The sequence below is a fragment of the Diadema antillarum genome, unplaced genomic scaffold (assembly GCF_040938485.1).
Source record: "Diadema antillarum isolate AM-2024a unplaced genomic scaffold, OU_Dant_1.0 seq00001551_RagTag, whole genome shotgun sequence".
Classification (NCBI taxonomy): Eukaryota; Metazoa; Echinodermata; class Echinoidea; order Diadematoida; family Diadematidae; genus Diadema; species Diadema antillarum.
Window position 1 is genome coordinate 405,590 of NW_027272280.1, and position 23,979 is coordinate 429,568.

A 23,979-nucleotide genomic window follows, 5' to 3' on the forward strand; every position below is an offset into this window, starting at 1 on the left:
GTCAATGTTATACAGTAAAACTGTCTCTCACAAACAGTCATTATCAATATGGAATATCAGTTTAAGATCTGATGTAAGTTCTGTTCAGGTATTAGGGAGCTTTAGATTTTAGACGCATGGACGTTCAAAGGAAAAAAACATGTTCTGAGCGTGTGCAGTAGCACGCGTAAAGTCAATCTATTTTTTGCTTGCGTCGCCTGAGTTTTTCACTACGCATACTGGGCTATTTTTATGTCCGCACAGTTTGCAACGCACAGAACTACTTCATGCACTGATCTTATGGGGGCGCGATTGTATTTTTTATATGTTGCGTCCCAGCATAATCTAAAGCTATTTTTCCACACGACGCAGGGAGAGGAGAACGTCCAGCGCACTCGTCGTCTCAAACGTCCGCGCGTCAAAATCTAAAGCTCCCTATTATTACTCATTAAAGAAATGGGGGATGGGAAACAAATGCTTTTTTCTGACGTTTGTCGAGAAAGGTTGCATGACGCCGTGTTTGACTGCACCATGTAATCATTCCACATTCTGTGTACGTAAAATGGACTAATTCTACACGTCTTGAGTGTATACTAGTATTATGTCATTCATGAGGTGGAGGTAATATAAACTTTCATGGGGGAGAAACATGCTCCTGATTGCTGTGCAAATAAATCATAACCTTGGACCTTCCTGAAGACTATCAGTCTATTTTCAAATGTCTTTTTTGTGACTTGCGTGCCACAAAATGCAGTTTCAATCACAAAGATTAAATCATGGGGGCGATGTGGCATAGTGGATAAGACTCCCGATTCCCAATCGGAGGACCTGAGTTCGATTCCTGCCCAGTGCTGATGTTCTTGGACAAAATGTTTTTACACACAATGTCCCTCTCGACCCAAGTGTCCAAATGGGTACCTGGCAACGCTAAGGAAATTGTAATGGCAAGACCCTCTGGTAGAACAGTGGCAACACTGAAGAGGCTACCCACGATAAAGAAGACCTTATTATTATTATTATTATTACTATTATTCTTTTCATTATTAATATTAATATTATTATTACCATTATTGTTATTGTTGTTATCATCATCATCATCATCATCATCATCATCATCATCATCATCATAAAGTATATGCCGACTATCAAGATTGTGATACATTATACAGCATCTACTCGACACATTTCTGGCAATTCAAATGGCATCATTGTACGGTCTGAGGGATTCAATTTGTTAATTAGCCAAATGGGTATTACTGATACGCAACTGATGGTTTGTTAATGGGATATAAACCCATTTGAAACCATCAATGGGGCCTGGGGGTGGGGAAGTATATATTTCATCACAGTATCAGACTGGAAACAAGGGGAGGGGGGATTTGCATCTCATCTGGAATTTGTTCATAGAAAAATATTAAAAAATCATGTTTTTTCAAAATTAATCATACCAACAGGTGATGTAATATTGTCCTTGTAGTACAGGGTATATTATTTCACCACAGAACCAATTTTTCACGCTCCTTTATGAAACGAACATTTCACAAAGTACCTGCAGAGCTAGCGATCATACACAGAGGATTACATAATTACTTATAATAAACAACAACAACAACAAATCCATAGACCATTACCTCAAATGATTTTTGTGGTTGTTGTATGTTTAATAAACAATCATTTCACAATGTTTGGAAGATGACATGTATCCCTTGTCTTTCAAAGCTGCTCGAGGTGATAGCCGCGAGAAAATACTGGCAAAAAAAAAATTCTGGTAGGATGTCCACTTCTCACCTTTCAAAATAGGAAGCAATTTGACCTTCCCATTTCTTTTTTTTTAATGTCTTTGTTTGGAAATATAATATTACCTGCAGGAAATACCGTATAACCACATACCCAAACATCTTTACATCCATCCATGGATGACAAAGATACAATACAGCTTGCAGCACCAAGACAAGACGTGCTGTGGTCTTGTCAATGAAGCATTTAAGAAGAGTTTTGGTGACCTAAATTAATGGATACTTTATGAGACCCTGCTTCCGTCAGTTGTTGTATGATACGTAGGCACATCATCACCCTTCTCATTTGCTATTTCTATCATTAAAGTACATTTTTCCACATCCTTTAATTTCCTGCTGGCTTTCATGAATTTGAGCAAAATCAGGCAAATGGAATGGAAGAGGTTGCATCATAAACTGGAAAGTTTGAGGAATTTCAAAGTTTCCCATGTTTTCACAAATTGCTCATTAATATCAGATGCAACCACATACCCAAAGTTGCAGGGGTCATCACTCAGATGTGTCATTGGACTGCACACCAAACCCTCAATAAATTATTTTCTTTATTTGTTTGTTGTTCTTTTTGGCATGAAATATGAGAGAACAGGATTTATCATTGTGGTCTTGAAATAACCTTCCAATGATCATGATAAAGGGGAAAAGAGGTCGCAGCGTTGCTCAATCATAGATATCAAAACCATAATATTTAGATATTTTAGTAAAAACTGCTTGGAAAGTTGTGAGATATGAATGGGATGAAAACACAAAATCTAAAATTCTGCAGCTACATTATCTTATGTCTGACTGTGATAAAACTTGAAATTCCTATTATTCTGTTTGTCTGATATCAAATGTTTAAAAGTTGACTTGAACTATATGTGGAATTATATTCAGCATGAGCATCATTGAGATGTGATCTCTATACTCAGCATTAGCATCATGACCAACATGGCAAAATGCTCAAACATATTTTTCAATGAAGTTTTTTCGTGCTCAGCCAGGTAAGGTAAATTTTGTGCCAGTGGCAGGTCCCGGCGGGGGTGCACTGGGCACACGCCACCCTTATAATTTTTGTTAACACAAAAGAAATAAAAAGGAAAAAATGGGGGAGCACGTGCCCCCCTTTAATTTTTGTAAAGGTGCCCTCCCTTCGCGGAATTCCTGGATCCGCCCATGTGTTGTTGTTTTTTTGGTTTTTTTTCTCGGATACAGTCATACCCCTACAATGTGCCTATACCTTTAGATTAACGACATAACATGACATAAGACAGAAAAGCAAAAATTTCAGACACTTATATTTTCGGGCTAGTTTCATGCCACAAGAAAATTTCTCTTTAGAGTAACTGAAAGAATTGATCCACAGGATAATGAGGACTTCACGTATATTGAGTTGAACTAAAAAGAGAGAATGAGAGGGGGGGGGGGGGGGGGGGGGACAGAAAGGAAAGGGTAGTTTTAAGAGCACAATTTGCTTTGTAATGCACATTCTAACTCCCAAAGATCCAGGGAACGAGAATGGCTCATTCTAGGGCCGTGTGAGGGACACACTTCCCTGCCTCAGAGGGAAGTGGTGTAAACTTATTACAAAAGAGAGAGAGAAAGAAAGAAAGAGAGAGAAGAAAAGAAAAAGAGAGAAACAGACAGAGAGAGAGAGAGAAAGGAAGAGAGAAAGGCCTACATAAATCAGATGCACCTGTCCCCAGATCCAATGTGGGCAAACTAAATATAGCCCCCACCGAACTTGAGCAAATCGTTGGTTATGCGGCCATGGCAACAAAGCTGCGGCTAATCCGCGTAATTGGCGGGCAGACCGTGGCGGTAACATTCATTGTCACTCCGAATTTCGAGATTGCAGTATTTAACAAATGTGTCTCCCCCGGGCACTGCCGCACCCGAGGTTCACAGGGGACGGCGACGGCTCGTCAAGGAGGGGGTAAGGGGTATAAGAGTTCCAGAAGAAACGGCAGCAGATAGTGGAACATAAAATGCGTAAGGGGGGGGGGGGGGGTCATGAAAGATTCAAAATGGAGCTATAATACAGGAGCAACTTGACATGCTTAACACATTGAAGACTAGTCTCGAATATACTTGAGCAGGTGCCTAATGGAAATGCATGTTACAGCAAACTCAGCTCATCCTAAAAGGGGTTAAGACTGTTTGAAATGATACAGTAGCATTCCTATTTATGTGAATGAATTTGCCTCGACAGAAAAACAATCAGAAGTTACCATTAATTATCTTGAGTGAGCATGATTTCAACATGGCTCCCAAAGTGCAGTAAGTAGTTATATGCACCGTACATAGTTCTGTCAGTAAAAACAAAGCGTTGCAAGACCTATAAATCAGTAACTAATCACCTATTCTGTGTATTTCCTGAAGGTCTCATTGGCAAGGAAATCTGGAGTTCCCCTGGGAAGCTGAATATGAGTCACATTTTGTTTAAGATACCCCCCCCCCCCATCCCCCACAACAACAAAAAATCAAGCAAATGTGAACTACCCTCTGTGCTGGTTGCATGTTGACAAAGTATCAGGCACAAAGTATCATGGATACAACAAACTTGAATGGTAGAATTTACAGATGAAAGAATGTACTTTCAACTATATATGATACGTATCATATTTTTCATATATTTGCCTCTTTAAGAATTCATGTTGCACTTTCTAAAACAACAAAAAAGTGTGCCTGGTATTGCAGGAATAGCTTGAGTATACTGTGTTGACCACTTTCACCCATATTAAAATATTCAAACTTCTACATTTTTTGTTTAACCCAATGGCATCATCAGTAGTCAAGGAGCTAGTAATTCACTACATTGACAAAGAGATTTCTACAAGCACCAAAGGCTTCATCACAGTATCACTTGATAGAGAGAAATTGAAGAGACAGATAGACGTGTGCACATTTGAATTAAATTAAAATCATACATACCATGCACACAGTATATATATAATGGCACATCCATCACACATATTAACTGTCATCTCATTCTTATATATTCCTTTATAGCCATCCCTTGCAATCACAGGACAAGAAGGGGGGCGGGGGGGGGGGGGGGGGGCTTGTGACTGACCAACATAATCACATACCTCTAAAACTACAGTAGATGGCAGTGTTGGTGTTTGCTTTGTAGAGTCATGCCCGCATGAGCTGTGCATAAGGAAAGGGAAGTCGGCCGCTTGGCCTGGCTGATGAAGTAGGTCACTCACACATGTAGCCACCTCTGCCTTAGCCTCTTCTCAATGCCATCAAGACATTTTTTTCCCTTATCCTTTCTGCCCCGTGATCGACATCAGGGGATGCCCTCCTGAATGATGGTTCATTGTCCCCAGAGTCGATGAAGAGCATCCAGTGGACGACTGGAACCAAGGCTATGGATGGGATCTAAGCCAATCAAAATGAAGGCCTTCCCTACAGCTGAGTGAATAATGTCAGCCCCTCTTCTAACCATTTCCTCAAATAAAATCTCTTTTTGAACAAGAAAAGATTAGCTCCTACAGGGCACTTATCAAATTGTACCATGAAAACCTTCTGGACTATGCAGCAACCAAAAGAGAAAAAAAAATGTTCTCTAAATTTTTCCATGGGGATCTTAGGCAATTTCCTGTTAATGAAGATATAATTGCTCATGGTAGTGTTAAAGGACACACTACTGCAGAAAAAAAAAAGATATTCTGTCACAAAATAAGCCAGTTCGTAGTTCCACTTTGCGCATGAGCAGAAAAAGGTCATTTGTACCAAGAGGCACGTTGGTTTTTAAATTCACTGAGATAAGCATCTGTCATATAATGATTATTCATGTCATCCTTGTAAATGTTGCTTGCCAGTACATCCACCTGACAGCAAACCTGGTATTTGGCAATATGAATAAAACAGTTTTTTAATGCATTCAAAGTAAAACAATTAAATGGATGCTTCCCCAATGGTCGATTGACGGACCATCTTGGTCACCTGGTCTATGCAAGTTCATTTATTATTTGAACACGAATTCCATGAATTGTTACGACTGGTAAGCTTCCCGGTACGAATAATGTCTCTTTGAAAACGATTAAAGTGCCTAACCAACTGAGAAAAACGAAAGGTCATTTGTACCAACGTGCCCATGAGCTAATTACGAACTGGCTTATTTCATAAATGCATGTACAGTGAATAACATGAAAGCACTTGAGCCCTTGAAGTGCTAGCATTCAAATTATCACATGCCTCTTATCATGTGATTTTGAGCAAAGCATCACCTCTCTCTTTTTACTTACATGGCCTGAATTAACGATTTCAGGCCTCCTGACAACAAATTCCCGATGCTATGAAATATGTTGGTCTTGCTTTTAGTCATGACAGCATCAGATATAGGTTATACTATACCCACATTTTGGCATTAAAAAAAAAAAGATGCTTTATACATTATTATCACTCACAAATAAAATCTTGTAATGAATTGATTTATACATAAGTTCTGAACACTACTTTAAGAGACACCCAAGAGTGCACTCATAAAAAAAAAAAAAATATATATATATATATATATATATATATATATTATATATATATATATATATATATATAGCATTTAAGTTAAACTCTAATGCACTTCAGGCTTGTAGCTTCACTTTGCAAAGTCACAACCCATGAAAAAGAATCTAAACCAAAACATCTTCACACTTGAATTCTGACACCGCATAAACTGCAAATCACGGGAGGACCAATTTGTAACTCTGGAGGATACATAAAGCCTACGGTACTAGATATCTCAAGAGTTTAGACATACTGTTGATTCCTCTTCTCAACTAGAATACATACATAAAAATATATGTAGAAATTCCGGGGGGGGGGGGGGGGGGGGGGGGGGGAACTGCAAGCTAAAACATTGGTGAAGACAGAGTTGGCAGTATGGAGTGTTTAGCTCTCAGCGAGACCATCCAGAGCAGAGATTAATGTGTGCTCAGAGAAGAAGGCAACACAACATAGCTGCTTCCTCCCTCTCTGCCTCCCTCCTACTCCTCTTCGTCGTCATGAGATGAACAGCGGTTTCAGACCTGCTGATGAATTTGTTTGTAAACGTGTCTACAAACACATATTAGGCTAATCAAATTGTTGGGTTTTTTTAAGTCTGAGAGCACCCCCGAATCACTTTTCTCCCCAAAATGTATTTCTCTTATCAAATTTGGCCAATTGTGGTCAGGAAGAGTCATCCAATTGACTGGTTTAAACCTCTTAAACACCAAATGAAGAGGTGAACAGCTTGAAACTCCACACATGACAAGGAACACATCACATGAAACATGACTACATACAAGATGTATTTACAGTATGAAGTCTCCAAGAACATGAGCTGTTAGAACTGGGGAGTCTGTCTCTTACCTTTGGAGTAGGTTTTTACTAGCAAGCAAACACAACCTACCTCTAAATCTTATGCCTTCAGATACAAAAGTGTTTGGGGAAAATAATTCTTGTACTGCTGTGACTCAGTGTGTGGAAAAAACAATAATTCTTTTTTTGTTTGTTTTTTTTTTGTTCTTTTTTCTTTGGCCAGGTTGGAGGAGATACCAAAGGCGGGACTGGGTAGCTCTTATCAAACCATGAAACTTGTTGTAAAGCACCTTTCTGGAAAATGGCAGCTCAGGAACATCACTTCCCAATGTCCGCTAAAATTTCTACTTTAATTCCGGATCTACAAAGTCACCTGACTGATTTCAAATAATGTTGACAACACATCTCGGTTATGCTATTGCACATGTCACATTATCCCTGTACTTTGTGAATGCTATAATACAGCTACTAGGCAGAATGCCTTATACTTGCATGACGATAGCAACAAATAATATAGAGCTAATTAATGCAACAAATAAGAACAATGATGATACTGCTGATTGATGGTAATGACAATAACAATAACAATACTGTATACTTCATGATAATAACAACAACGTTATTGCTAAAAACAGTCATCATCCTGATGGGAGGTCCATTAATATTTCACAATACAATTCACTCTACCCAACTGCAAAGGACAAGGCTAATTGCGAAACCTCTCCAAAATTTTATGGTTGACATAAAAAATTTGCCACCAGGATACTGTTGAGCAAGACTGAGAGGAAGTTTGAACAGGGCGAGCTGACATGAACAGCTCTGATGCCAAACATATGCCATAAAATAGGTGGGAAAAAATGTATTGAAATACACAGAGGGCTTCCAAATGTTGTCTGCAACTTATAGATCTGCAAATCATATTAATGAATGTGTACATCATCAGATGTACAGTACCATAGGGTTTAAAGGTTACATTAGTTCTTAATTCCAATCCAAGTGTATCATATCTCGCTGCTTAAATTGGCAACAAGTGAATAGTGTTTGTTTGCTTGTTCATTATATATCCATCATCAAGTCCATAGGGTAAAAGTATGAAACCCCCCCCCCCCCCCAAAAAAAAAAAAAAAAAAATATGCAACAGCAAAGCACTCTAAAAGCACACATCTTCATTATCCTGCCATTAACAGGTACCCATAATTACACAGGATTGCTCAAGACATTATGCATGAAAAGTTTCTTGTCCAAGGATGTACGCACAGGGTAGGATTTGGACTTGGGAAGTTTAGAGTCCAGAGCCGTAACCACTATACCACACAGGTCCCATTTCACTGACAATGAATGTTTTCATGTCTCTTGACATTTGGAACTCCATAGTCCATGGCTGGTTTGATCGATGACCATGCTCTCCAATTTTTCAAGGCAAAAGGGTGTACTTCCATCAAATCGATACATACAAATTTAGACTGTACAAACCACTGTAAGAGGTAAGTAATCATTCAAAGTCACACATGACCTTCCCACTTAGAGGAGGTTCTTCTCACTGGTCTCCACCAAAAGATTTCAACTTAGCCTTCGTTTCAGCTTTCAATAAAGTCTATGGGTGGCATTTCCTTCACCTTTAAACCTATCCAACAAAAACTTACATCAGTCATGTGTTGACACTACTCCTACATCAGTGTTTCAATCATAGAGGGAGAGAGAAAGGGAGAGAGAATGACTTTCCCTGAGATAATGCAAGCATCATTATTGCAGCAAATAGGTACAAAAATGAGAAAAACAGCCCAAAGTCTGAAAGACAGCCTATAGTCATTACATATGACTGAACTCTTCTTTCTCCACATGCTCTAATCCTAGCCTTTTATATCAACATAAACATATATTCAAATTTCATTACAAAAAAAAAATAATGTTAACTACGCTGTACTTAATTGGAGGAAGCCTAAATGATAGATTTCCTTAATTGTTTTTAACATAGCAATGGCTGAGGTATATATTGTATAGGCCTATAAACACTCGATTACCAGTAGCTGATTTGGTCACTATGCATGTGCATTTTCTGCAAGTTGTAATTGTTTAAAATCAGGGACAAAACATTGCATCATTTGTAAATACATAATATCAACATATGTACTCAATCATTTATAGATTTCCATCAAGGAGAGAAGGGCTTGATCATTCTCTTCTTCTCCATTCCCTTCCCCATCCATTCCCCTGCCCCCACCTCACCCCCCCCCCCCCATCCTGTACCACCACTTTGAACAGTTGACACCTATCTATTCATCAGGCCATCCATCAACACTAAATTCCATCCATCCACAGATGCACTTACACCCACAGCCTTTGATCCCAGCCAGTCTGACCCCTTCCACGTCCATCTATCTATCTCCCAGTCATCTCGTCCATCCCGCCCGTAACACCATCCATTTTCGTCCGCGCATTCGGATCACCCGGCCAAATCCGCCGCCAAAATCGATCCCAATCCCCCGGGATACTTCCAGGAGTGATGGTGATGTCTCAGAAGCATGTAAACATATCATACACACCAGATTACACCTAAGCTGCCCCGTGTGTTCTTCCTGCAATAACGCCACCATCCCCGCTTTCTTTCAAAAACCTTTCAATCATCCCCGTCTCATGTGTCAAAGATATCACTGATAGTTGAGAAAAAATACAAAACAACAACAACACTGGTGAGAGATTCAACAATGGTAGAGCTATTGACTTACAATAAAATTGATCAATTACCCAACTTTTATTCAGAATACTCTGTTTTGAATATCTCAGCCATTTCCAAACCAATTTTCATCAAACAATCAATCAATTTATCAGCATCTAGTACCAATCAACTGATCACTCAACCAAGAACTCCTCACACATTTGGTGAGTAAATCATCAAGTGAATGGATGTAGAATATGAATTGACAAGTCAATCATTCAATCAATCATCAAACAATAGATTAGTGAATCAATGATCAATCGATAGATTTTAAATCAAATAATAAATTCATCAAGAAGCCCAACAATCAAATAATCAGCAAATACTGTTAAAAAAAAGACAAATTCATTGATCAGTTGGCCCTAGAGCAATCAATCAATATACCAATTGAGCAATTACAAATAATCAATCAATCAATAGAAGAGCCCTAAAGTAATTGATCAGTCTATTAACCTATTGATTAAAACAAAAGACAAAAACCTTGTTGATTAGTGAGACCTTAATCAATGTCATCTGCAAGCCAATGGCCATGCGAGCAATCATCCAATTAGTTTTCAATAATTAATTAATCAATCAATCAATCAATCAATCAATCAATCAATCAATCAATCAATCAATCAATCAATCAATCAATCAATCAATCAATCAATCAATCAATCAATCAATCAATCAATCAATCAATCAATCAATCAACCAATCAACCAATCAACCAACCAACCAACCAACCAACCAACCAACCAACCAACCAACCAACCAACCAACCAACCAACCAACCAACCAACCAACCAACCAACCAACCAACCAACCAACCAACCAACATACCAACCAGCCACTAACCAGCAACAGGTTATTCATGCACTGAATTTCATTTTAGCTGCCTTGCATACAATGTATACTCTTTTACTTTCTACACCCCTTCTCTCTATGTACAACTTATGATACACGAACCTTGCACCATGGAGATCATGGACATCCTGAGCCAAACTTGTCAAGAGATTTGATAGGTTGATGAATTGTTGACATCAGACCTCAGCAAATCCTTCTATGCATCCATCCATACAATGTACTGCATTACTTTTATATCAATACACCAATCAAGCAACCTGCAGACCAACCAGTCAAAATTCATTAGCACTATCCATTCACTCATTTGGTCACTCGTCTACCATGTAAATCTACCAATCAATCAATCAATCAATCAATCAATCAATCAATCAATCAATCAACCAATCAAATCAGTCAGTCAGTCTACTAGTCCATCAAGTTAGTCAAGGATTGATCAACTGTTCATATCACTGGCAATCAATCAATTTCCCTATTGATCAAACAGACAGATCAATTATTCAATAACTTGATAAATCAATTTGTCAATTAACAACCACACTACTGTAATCAACCTGTGAACATGAAGATACCATCTTTACTAATTCACCACATGATTATATCACAATAATACAGTGTGTCTCTAAAAAAAAGTAAACCCAACCTCAACAGCAAATTTTCAGAAAACTATAAAATATTTGCACATTATTTTTTCATGGTTAGATAGTTTAATAAGTCATCTATCCAATGATACCACGTAGGTTATGTAATTCTCACGCATGACTGAGCATGATTTAACTTAGTGAATGGGTGTGAAATCATCACTGTGGCAAGTTATTTCTTGCTATTGTCATGCATTCAGGGCATATTTGAAGTTAAATTTTTGTCACATGTTAGGCCTATGATTACATAACAACTTCAGCAAAGGTTGCTCCTGACACATTAACACTTCACATGCTTTCCAAACATGGTACAGTTGAGCAGAGAGTATTCCTGGTAACTCGATACCAGGAAACAAGAAGTTTCGTGGAAGTTCAAGAGGCTTTTCGAGTGCAGTTCCCCGACAGGCAGCCTCCAACAAAAAGAGCCATCTGGTACAATGTGAGAAAGTATGCTGATCACGGAACTTGCCACAGTGATGATTTCACACCCATTCACTAAGTTGAATCATGCTCAGTCATGCATGAGAGTTACATAACCTACGTGGTATCATTGGATAGAGGACTTATTGGACTATCTAACCATGAAAAAATAATGTGCAAATATTTTATAGTTTTCTGAAAATATGCCGTTGAAGTTGGGTTTACTTTTTTTAGAGACACCCTGTACAGTCATCCAAAATCATACATTCGAATGACAAATCAGCTGTCAGATAATGAAAAGAATAAAGACTGCTTACCCTACAGACCAATCGGACCTGGCAGAAAATGCTCCATTACTGTGGTGTCCATATGTGTATGCTGAAGACATGATGCATCATGTAGATTTGCATACATATGCATGCACGCATGGGACACCGCGGTAATGGCAGACTTTGGTGCCAGGTCGGAATGGTCTATACTGCAGAGAAAACATCTTCAGTATTAATACATCTACAACCCTGTATCTTTTTCCTCCCCACCCTAATACCATCACTCCTTTCATTTCTGCCACCCCGCCCCCTCCCACCCCATCCCACCCCAAGAATATGTTAACAGCTCGAGTCTCACCTTCTGAGGATCCCTGCAGTTCGATGACAACGTGCACCTTCCCTGCTGGTTCCAGGTCAATCTAGGGTGACAACAGGAAGAAATCAAAGATAGACATCATCAGAACCTGCCGCTGCAACTGGAGCAAACGTTCACAAGATTGCCGCATCATGGTGTGGGGAGGGGGGAGGAGGAAGGTACAACTGTAGGATGGGGGTATAGCACAGGGGAGGGGGTAAAGTCGTTGGCGACAAACACGCCCTCTGTCTGACTGTTGTGATAGCAAAGCATGATTAGTCACTGAGATATTTGTGGAAGGGTAACTTTGCTGTGCTGACTGGAAAAGTTAAAGACCCGGTAGCACGTGGGGATAGCATAGAGTGGGAAGGCTGGTCCGGCTCAGATACAATGTATATTCGAGAATACCCATATAACAAACTGCATACAGCTTTATCACTCATCTCTTTGTAAGTACACACAGCCGAAGAATCTCGACTGGAGTCGACCATTACGGATGAACATACACTTCGATGCGCAGTATTCGCTGACTGGTGCTATATTCATGGTTTTTGAATGTACCCTGGTGGGCAGCGAATGAATCATGCCACCTATTAATCCCCACGCTACCACGTCATTGAGAGAGAGTATCGAGTAACAATGAAATGAAGATTGTGACTACAACTTGGTTGTGCATTACAAAAAGTGCGGTGACATCCTCCATAGGAAACGAGCATTTTTAAATGCACCGCGCAGAGTGCACAATCAGGTATAGGACATTTACACAGACTCTTGACTTTACGAACTCACAACTCCCAGAATATGTCTTTTTGCTTAAATGCACCTGGTTTTTATGAAAATCTAGATTTCAAACTCGCTCTACATACCTCATTTGTAGAGTTTTGTGAAAATTTTACATCGGTACCTTTCGAGTTGAAAATCAGGTGTCATTTCTCACTCAAACACAATCAGCTCTACGACAACACGCAATTTTACATTGACGGCGCGGTGTGCCAACTGTGAGCCTGAAGGACATTTTGGAATGGTTATTTTACTGCCATACCTCTTGTTTTTGTATAATGCACCTGCATAGTGAGCTGCAGCAAATACTCACGTGTATTTATAAATACTGAGTTTGGAGGAATTTCATGAAACTTCGCCATCGGTACCTTTTCAATATTCATAAACCATGCCAGTTTGGCCCCGAGTGAGTAACCCACCAATATGTTCATACACTAAAGCAATGGCGCGTCCCTGCATGCTTCTCACTTGAATACGCTACGCTGATTGGCTAAATGTCATTGGCCTAACGAGGTCGCATCGGGTCAACGCGTGATCATGACGTAGCGCGTATGGAAATTCGTGACGTGACAATAGGTGCGCGCGTCTTTATCACTATTTAGATTTCATTAATACATTAGCTCAACGTAGCATTTGCGGCGCGTGATTGCATCATGAATATGTATTATTCTTTAACGCTCAACGCACTGTGATAGGTGGTATGCAAATGACGGATCTACGTCGTAGCTCATTATCTGTTTGTCACCGCTCGCGTGTAGACTTTTTGTAATGGCGCAATGACATACATCAATTTTTTTTAATTGTAGATAGAGAGAAGTTGGAATTGTTACATTTGTTGTCTGTTACAAAAATAAGTTCATTACATATGATTTCAGTACGACAAAAAATATCTGTCATCTCGCATTGGTTTGAAAAGAAATGATAAGTTTGTGGCACTGGAATGAAACCCAGAGAGTGTGCATTGGGATAGCAAATTACAAATTGCAAATTTTCCATACTTATTTTGATTTTATGGTATTCAAAATCAAACAGCATACTCCTGTCAATTAAAACATGTGATCTGAACTTAATACGAAGATGCTTTAAAACATACACAAAATATATCACAAAATGTTGCTGTACAATAATGACTCAACTCATACATATTCTCGCTTCCTCGTGTCACTAAAATGTTACTGAGCCACGGGACCTGTGATCGATGATGCATGATTTAAGCATGTTACACAGATCCCTTTTGATATTGTCTTGGCTCTTTTCTGCTTGTTTTTCTTGCTCCAGATCATACGATAGCATTACACCACCCTGGGGATTAGAATACGCCTGTTATCACACAAAATTGAAGTTTTGAATAAAGACGAGGTCTATTTGTAGCACACTTGCTATGCAGAGCAGCGTACCGGCACAGAAATTTACAGAATTTCTCACTACCAGTGAAACTGTTCGAAGGGAACTCAGTCGCAAGAAAAAACAAAAGACAAACAAAAACTATTCTTAGCTACTTAGTTCCTTACCTATTTTGCATATAATGAATACTGTAAATGTGAAATATTTCATGGTATCCGAACACGAAAAACTTCTTTGCCATTTGCTTTGTATGATACCAAAATGATTAAAAAAACAAATGGATTCTTTGTCCAGTCTTTTATTTACACGACTTTACATCATGCAACAGACAAATAAAAATTCATTTTACTCAAGAATGCAAAAACAAACAAAAAAATGACTCAAAGGCAAATTTTCAACTTGTACAGTACATTAACACTACATTCAAGTGAACTTCGACAAGTTTCATTTCTCATTCCTGTGCATTCTGAATGTGAGAGTGAAAGTCTCAAAATTACAAAATTACCAAGAAATGCATTTTATGTGCTATATATTTCAGTCTTTAAATTTCTGCAAATTTTATGTGTTGATTAATATACAGTGAGAAATCAACAATTGCAAAATTTTGCCTCTAGTGTCAAAATACAACGTACAATGTATATCGTCCTCCTAAAAAGGGATAACACACATTTCTCATTCCTGCGCTGTGGTTCTCAAATGTGAAGCTGACTTCCTTGCAATAATCATCTTTCTAGTCATGATATGCGAAATATTATGCCAGCAAAATACACGGCGTACACAGTCTGTTTCATAATTTGTATGTTACATGAGGTGAGGTCACTGTAGAGACTCACAGGCAGACGCTGAAATGAGAATCTGATGAAAATCAATATATCTGGTCAATAATCTCGACGGAGCGTTTACATCGGTGCATCCCTGGGACTGATTTCATGTGACAGGCAGCCATCCTGTTTCCAGAGAAGCTGGCGGCGAACCCTCGAATGTCCGCATTACGCAGCCCCTCCCTCCGCACACAAACATGGAGCATTGACTACTCGACTATCATGCTGGACCCATGCACAGTGCAGTGTCCCACTTCTCAGGGTAGGGTTAAAACCAGGGACAGCCTGCATACATTTCAATTTGTGGTTCTGTCATATATATAGTACAGTGCTCAACTTTCAAATCTAGACCTGCCTTCACATTGTTTTTCTGTTTTTTTCCGTTTTTTTTTTTACAATGGATTCCACATCAATGTCCAAAATCAAAATCATAACCATAATTGGAATTATGCTGCATCCTGTCAAACAAAAATAGTGGGACATTTCTTATCCTTTCAAAAGATTGCTACAAATGTTTATTTTTGGTTCTGATGAGTAAAACTAAAATGAGAAAGAAATGAGTAGAAAGATAGCTGCAGACTTGCTTGGCTCCAAATAATGGCTAGATGTACAATTTGTATTTCAGCTGAGTCATACTTAAAGGACAAGTTCACCTTCATAGACATGTGGGTTGAGTAAATGCAGCAATATTAGTAGAACACATCAGTGAGAGTTTGAGCAAAGTCGGACAATCCGTTAAAAAGTTATGAATTTTTGAAGTTTCTGCTCAGTCACGGCTGGACGAAAAGACTACTATAGCTTGTGATGTTACATGAGTACAATGATATAAAGAAAGAATAAAGAAAATTCAACATATTTCCATTTTTCTCGCATAACAAAAGAACACTCGACTTCTCTCTTTCAGAAGGCAGGGGGAATAATATTACCCTTAACATACGTCAGTAGCAAGTCAAAGAAATGTGCATTTTATTCAAAAAGTAAAGTTTTGTAAAATTCTCTTTTTATTCTCCTTATATAGTTGTACGCATGTGACATCATACACTGTAGTAGTCTTCTCTTCCAGCAGTGACTGCGCAGATACTTAAAATATTCGTAACTTTTGAACGGATTGTCCAATTTTCCTCAAACTTTCACTGATGTGTTCTACTAATATTGCTGCATTCTCTCAATCCATATGTATATGATGTATATGGAGGTGGACTTGTCCTTTAATAACTGAAAAAACATGCAAACTTGTCCGAACAATGCTTACCACATTTAACTCACTGAGGACGAGCTGATTTTGCTACAACACGCATTTCCTAGACACCAGCCTGAATGTACTTGTAGACTAGTCTTTAACAGGTTAACGGTGGGTAGTAACATAAGCCAGCTTGCAGAATCATGAAGATAAAAACTGGTCATCCTAACTCCTCATACATTTGTAGCTTGGCAACAGCAGTCACTGTACTGGCAACATCATATTTTTGCCAAGGAAAATGTTAATTCATCAAGAAAACTAGTAAGCATAAATTTTTGTTTAATCCTTGATCAAAACGGCACTGGATACTGCTACACCTATCCTACTAATATATCAATTCAATTACAATGCAATACAATCAATACAATGTCATACAATACCACAGCAGGTATCACATCACATTTATCATATCATATCAAAACATGTCCTACCATAAAAATGATAAATTATGGTAACATAGTCGCACATCATTTACTATAATTTTGTTACATATCATTGCCCACCCACGGTTGAATCTCTCCAGGTATTAATAGACTTCAACAGCTACTTCTGGGGACATTGCCAGCAATTAGTATCGAAAGGGCATCGTTCAATCTATGCACCGGCTTGAACCCTGTCTGACAATGGTCTTTTTAATTATTACATAGTCACATCTCCTTTCATGCTGTGAGTACTTGAGGCTTGTCAGAGTCTTTACACCAATGAAGTCCACAACTAATCTCTAGCAAGCATTACACAATTGGACAGGAAGTACATGTACATACGTATGATGAATGAACACAACTCATTCACCAGGCTAGCAACCTCTGCAGATGAAAAAAAAAAATGTCAAAACTGAGGATCTACATCTGCATGCACAATCAGTTGCTATGGCAGGCAACCTCTTACAAGCTTTCCGGCTGTCAAGTAACAGCCTTTACAATAAAGAAATGCATAGACTTTACACAATAGCTGGTCTATCGAGTAGCATAAAGTGCTTGCATTGGGAATTCAAAATTGTATACGGCAAATGATACCTGTTACTACTAACAACAACATACAGTGTGACTACATAGTCACATACAGAAGATAAATTACTTGCTTTGTACAATGGTGTATCCTTCAACAACCGATGACGACAACATGGGGGCTGTAGAGTTGACATCAAGGATAATCGGTACATAGGGTACGCCTGCACACCAAGGACTTCTAGGATGACATTGGCTGACAATTGTAATGATTAACACAAACATACATGTAACATGTTCCCCCCCCCCCCCACCACCACCACCACCACATACACACTAGCTTCTTCTACGAGAAATGATGACAAATTCTATGATGGCCAATACCGATGATAAAGCTAGACATACAGCGCATTGAATATACATTTGAATCATATTATACATTCATGTAAATGAATCTACTCTGCCATGGGTAAAAGATGCTTTTCATATTACTTGGTGAGATCAATCATCTCCACGTTTGAAACTTGAGAAGAAAAATTACATAATTGTTAAATTTCTTTATTCGATTAACAGTTTATGTGTCCAGGCACTCAACTTGGCTAATAAATTTGGAAATCTTTTTCATCAGCATTAAGTTATTCATCCAATCTTGACCTAGTTGTAGATTAGCAAGCCTACTTGGGCTTAGCTATGTGTGTTAGGCTGCAACGAGAGAGAGAGAGAGAGAGAGAGAGAATCACGTTTCAAAATGTATTTCGAATGGCGTTTACAAGCATGGTGTGAAACGCCATTCTCAGGGTGCCACTTTCATCTAGACATCATGTAATTGTGATTCGAGTGATGTCACTACAGAGCTGCTTTGCACTCTTCGACTAGGAAAGTAGAGGTCAAATGAGGGGCGTGTTTTTTTTTTTCTTTTAACTGACAGTATGTATGTACACTGGAAATTAACCTTGGCAGCTCAGACATATAAGCATGTTTCAAAAAAGCTTTGTGATTATCTACTTGCAGAAAGGCGATTGTGGTCTCAAACGCCTTTCAAATCATGCTTTGAATGGCGTTTTGAATCGGCATTTGTAAATGCATTTGAAGTTGCATTTACAGTATCTATTGCCCGAAAATGCCTCAAATGCATTTGTTATCATATTTCTGCCTCAGAAAATCTTTAGATAAGTGCACCCTTAGTCTAGCAGCAAGACAATGGTGACACATAACGGATCGGGGGATTAGGTGTTAACTCTATTCGATGACTATCAGGGTATTCAGACGCAAAAAATTTAAACTAGAACGGTGTAGCGATGCAAAAACGGTATAGCTATACGATAAATTTACACGTCTGAACGCTGACTAATGAAATGACATATAACGAAACGACGTATAATAAAATGACGGTCAGAGCATCATTTTGAATTAGAACTTGATAACAAATCAGCATTTCATCATGTCCATTGAGCATCTGAACGTATGGCAAGCATAGAACGGTATAACTGTGCGGGGCTTAATGGGAGCGCGCACAAAAGGTGACCCCATAGCTGTCACTCATTACAATAACAGCAAGAGCAGTGGGAAACTGCACATCTACATGTATACATTTACCAGAACGGTCAAGATTAGTGTCTTAACGGTCTATCCGCTATACGATGATTCTTTATGCATCGTTTGTTCATCGAGTTTTGGTATAAACTGGCTTGCATCTGAACAGGGGTAATACTTTCCAGACATCTGCACTAATTGGCCAAAAAAAAAACACAAAACAAAACAAAAACACTCCAGTCTGCATGCTAATTGGTGAACCAAGCTTGGAAATGGTTAAAAAAGCATGCCTCACTTGTTATATCGAGACAACTGTGTGTAGCTTGGGGCTGCAACACTGGAGGAAACTCCATAATATTTCACTCGCTTCAACCCCGACTCTGGTTTGATATTTACCGATCCATTTCTACCTCACCATTACCAACAAATTGCACATAAATTCATCACCTTTGTGCCTACAACATATGTGTTCTTGGAAAGACTGAGTAAATGAGCAGCGTCATTTCATTAGTGCTTTTACTGCAATTCAGCTGATGTCTGATCCATTTCAAAAAAGAACAGAGAGATTCAGAGGGAGGAGTGGGCAGGCTAATATGCTACTTAGCCTTCTAGATCTATCAAAACTAACCCAATACTGGCTTTTCAAGGTAAAAATGAAGAGAATTAGTGAAACACAGTCATTACAATTTTTAATGGTGAGCTCCAGATCTCAAATTAGTCCTCGTTCAGGAAAAAAAAAAAAACATGTTTGGCACTGACATGGTTAAATTACCATTCTCATTTAATTTCACACACTAGTCTCATACGCACAGACAAAACTGCAGGATAGCGATTGCAATCTAATTACCAAGATTTTTTGCGCTGTTCAGACAGAATATCCAATTCATTGCCAATCGCAATAATTTGTTGACCAAACTGCACGTGCCCAAAATCTATCAGAATGGTGTCCTTTGTCCATGTGTTTGTGTGTTGTCGTGATGTGTTCTGAATGACTGGACAAACAATCTTGAGATTTTTTTTTTTTTTTTTTTGCTGTAGCATTCACAAACTCACTCCGATGTGAATTATTGTGCTATTTTTCAAATTGTTGCAATAATTCCAAAATAATAGCAAGATTTCTTAGGAGATGGACCTCAATGCTGATTGTGTTATTTGCGGGATTTTTATGTCTGCACAGGCAAAAAAAAAAAATTGTGCCATTTGGATCCTCATGCAAATCTTGAGATTTGTATCATGGTAATTTGCATCAGTGTGAATCCCACAGATAGAATTTGTGCATTCACTTGTACATTCATGTTGGTATGTAAATAGGTGTGTACACTGTATGTGCATTTATACAACATATTATAGTGCATTTAATTAGTATCTGTGATATCCACACCCATACAGACACACAGATACACAATACAGAGAATTATATGGATACAAGCAAACATGTCCCAACCCGAGGATCTGGGCCCCATTTCATAAAAGATGTTAGGATAGCAACTCCTGCTGGAATGGCAACTTCCAATAGCGACAGCCAATCAGGAAGCTGGACTCTTGTCATTATTATAAATGACTACTGCTTTTCCAGCAAGAGTTGCTATCGTATCAACTTTTTATGAAATGGGGCCCTGGTCTATACCTTTCCAGCAGCTCAACTGCTGAGGCTTTGGATATCACCGACAGGATATAGGTCACTCAAAATAGGGCGATCATTCGGGGACAAGAAACATTTGCACATTTTGCCATCAAGGCCTGCTGCATCCGTAGTCGCAGCCGCAGCCGCAGCCGCAGCCGCAGTTGCTGACACGCCACAACAAGCCGGCTGCGCAGGGATCCAATCCTAAATTACGTGCTGCCATCACTCTTCCCGTCCACAGAGAGGAAATAAAGCCATATGCAGCGAATTTACGACCTTCCAAATGGCTATATGCTGCAGGCGGATCATGAAGGACTACCAGTACTTAGCACTACTGTACAGGCACAGGAATACACTTGACAATTCCTAGAAAGCTAAGAATACTATCAGTGGGGTTTACTGTTTAAAGGGCATCACAAATGTACAAATTGGTGTTCATTTACAACGCAGGGCTCAACACTTTTTTATTTCTCTGGTGGTCTGTTCAGGCCACTAAAATATTCAGATCTTAAAATTTTTTGTGACCCAATAAAGAAATGTAGTGGCCTCATATAAAAGGAAACATAATAATGCATTTTTAACCTTAGCTGCTCATTCAGCTACAAAAGCAAAACCTTTTGTAAATTTAGTGGACGTCATCAATTTTCAGTGGACCCAGACCACTGGGCCAGACCACTGGCTACCAGGCCATCACTAATGTTGACCCCTGTAATAATTCATATCATGTCGTCTATAATTATCCTCTAGATCTCTTTATAGAATAGCCATTTCAGAAAAGTGTCACTTGGCTGATGAATACAGCACTGGTTGCTGGTTGCTCCTCACTAATAAAGGGTGCCGTCATGCCTTGACCAAGAAAACATGTAAGATTAGCCGACAGTGTGATAACAGAATACTTCTGCATGAAACAGTATGCAACAAGCAGTACAATACAGGCCTACTGCCACAGAATTCTGTGACACTGCAGTTAAATTTTATAAGTGTATAAACCTACCCTTATATCAACATATAGTAAACATCTGTTTCGACATGTGACATAAATCACAATCAGGCTTACAGCCCGCCCTTTTTATTAAAGATCTGTTCATCTGTGACATCTGTATTAGACAGGATTTGCTAGTCTAATGCCCAAACCCATATAGATGTGCCTTAGCAATATTACCCATGCATATGATTTGTAAGCGTAACACTGTTCCCATTACCTAAAACTTATACGCTCAAAGGTATCAGAAATGCCCCCGACTCGAACAGGAATTCATCAGGCAAGTGGTGATGTGAAGTGCCAGTGGTTCTGGCAGGGATGGGACAGAGGGCATCTACCTCAAGCAGCCTTACCATGGCCTGTAATAGCTAGCCTTGCCCATTTACCCCAATTACTACAGTGGGAGGGTTTAGAAACATGATCCTAATTTGCCACTTTTCATCATCAAACTGGCCACGGTCAGGCAAGTCCTTCCCCACGAGGCGTTCACACGTGTCTCACTCGAGCATAGGAGTAGTCTCTTTCACACTCGTCTAAACTGTCTAAAAAGGAAAGAAAGTTAAAGCCAAGAACCCCCCCCAAAAAAAAAATAAAAACCCTACTTTATAACAAATAAACAAATACACAGTGTGTCTTCCCTAATGTTCACTGATTCCAATTCCTCCCCTTTTCCTTTAAACAGGGCTGCCAACCTTGTGTGAAAATTTGGAATGGGATACTGCAAGGAGTGAAATGACCGAGGAGAGGGGGGGGGGGGAATGGTGTGAAAGGGGTTTTCCCCTCTTTCCAGGTAGGGAGCTTTACAATTCAAATACTGGGAAGTGCAATCTGGTGCATACCCGCAGTGCCTTTCTTGCTACAATATCAACCAAGAATTCACAGTGACACCCATAAGTTTACCAGGGACAGTTCCAGGGTACGATTTCTGAAAAGTGTCCCAGCATTTTACCCAGGAGTTTGCCCACAATGCCTTTCATGCTGCAGTGTCATCCTCGAGTTCCCGGGAAATCTCAGGTGAAATTTGCTAAGCATGAAAGGGGTAGGGACTAATAGGGAGCTTTACATTTCGGGATGCAGATGTTCAGAGGAAAAAAACCTTTTCCATTTATATCTCGCATCCTCCGAGTTTTCACTAGCATTCTGGGCTATTTTTGCATCTGCTTAATTCATGATGCAAAGAGTTATTTGATGCACCGATCACATGGGGGCACCATTTGACTTTTTACAGGTTGCGTCCTCGCATAATCTATAGCTACTTTGTAACACAACGTAGGGAGAGAGGAGAACGGCCAAGGCAATTGTCGTCTTAAACGTTGGCGTCACAAATCTAAGCCTCCCTATTATTCTCAAAGGAGAATTCTATTTCAACTCCAAAATGACTTTGATAAGAATGATGACATCAAGCAGATGGAGTGGTAAAGCTTTCACTTCAGTCATACAAAAGTAAAAAATAAAATCATGTTAACGTTGAACATTTTTCTAATGATGTGTCAAAATAGTGTGTAGACATTGCATGCCACGAAAATATCATGTTTTACAGTATACAATTTCTTTATCTTGAATTGACATGGAAATAGACATTTTGTGAGGATTTAAGTGCAGCGAATGGGAGATAGGGCACGACTACTTCAGCTAATTTGCATATGCATACTCAGATTGATATTGCTCCTCTTGGACATGTGACATTTTGAATTCCTAAAATTTCATATATTCTTAGTGATTTTAATGTTGTTGGTTTTTTTTACTCTGTATATTTGAGTCATCTAAAAATTTGTATTTTCACCTTCATTCTTTGGTGTGAGTGTACAAAATTGTGAAACTGCATATTTTCTAGCCCACAAACCACATGACATATTGAAGCTGGGTGTGTGCTTTTAAGCCACAAAGATACAATGTATGCAACAGGGAACTCCTAATATTTAGTCAAAATTGGTCTGGAATATTGACACGATATCATGACTCACTGTGAAGAATCTCACTAAATGTCGGATTCTCTGTTGTTTACCGAGAGAGTATAAACCACCAGTGTGGCTCGACCTTTTGTTAAGCATTTTCCCCCCAAGCGATGCTGAAATGAAAAGACGAATCTCCCCATACTTTAGACACATAACGGCTTCGTTTCCCTGCCGTGAATATCAAGTGTTCCGATGTCCTATGCTGCCGCCCGAGCGCAGCACTTTCTCAACCTGCTACTACGGTACGTGACGCAGGCAAGCTCAAAGGTCAATCGATGACTGATCGCATCTGCTCAGCTACCGAGAGCACATGAATTTTCCTGATAAGAATTCATGATTCCGCGATTTAAGCTATATCCTGTCCATGCCCAAAGTTTGTTTGGGGGTCTCTAAGGAAACTGGAATCCATCATATAACCCTTTCACACCAACCTTCCATACTGCTTTAC

At 39.1% G+C, this 23,979-nt stretch overlaps 1 protein-coding gene across 1 annotated transcript in view; it reads right to left on the bottom strand.

Annotated features, from left to right (window-relative positions):
* The window catches only part of LOC139710657 (calcium-independent protein kinase C-like), a 139,164-nt gene that overhangs the window by 77,207 nt on the left and 37,978 nt on the right, over positions 1 to 23,979 (bottom strand). The window contains 1 exon segment of the mRNA XM_071622580.1: positions 12,309 to 12,369. Within this exon segment, the coding sequence (XP_071478681.1) occupies positions 12,309 to 12,369 (61 nt within the window).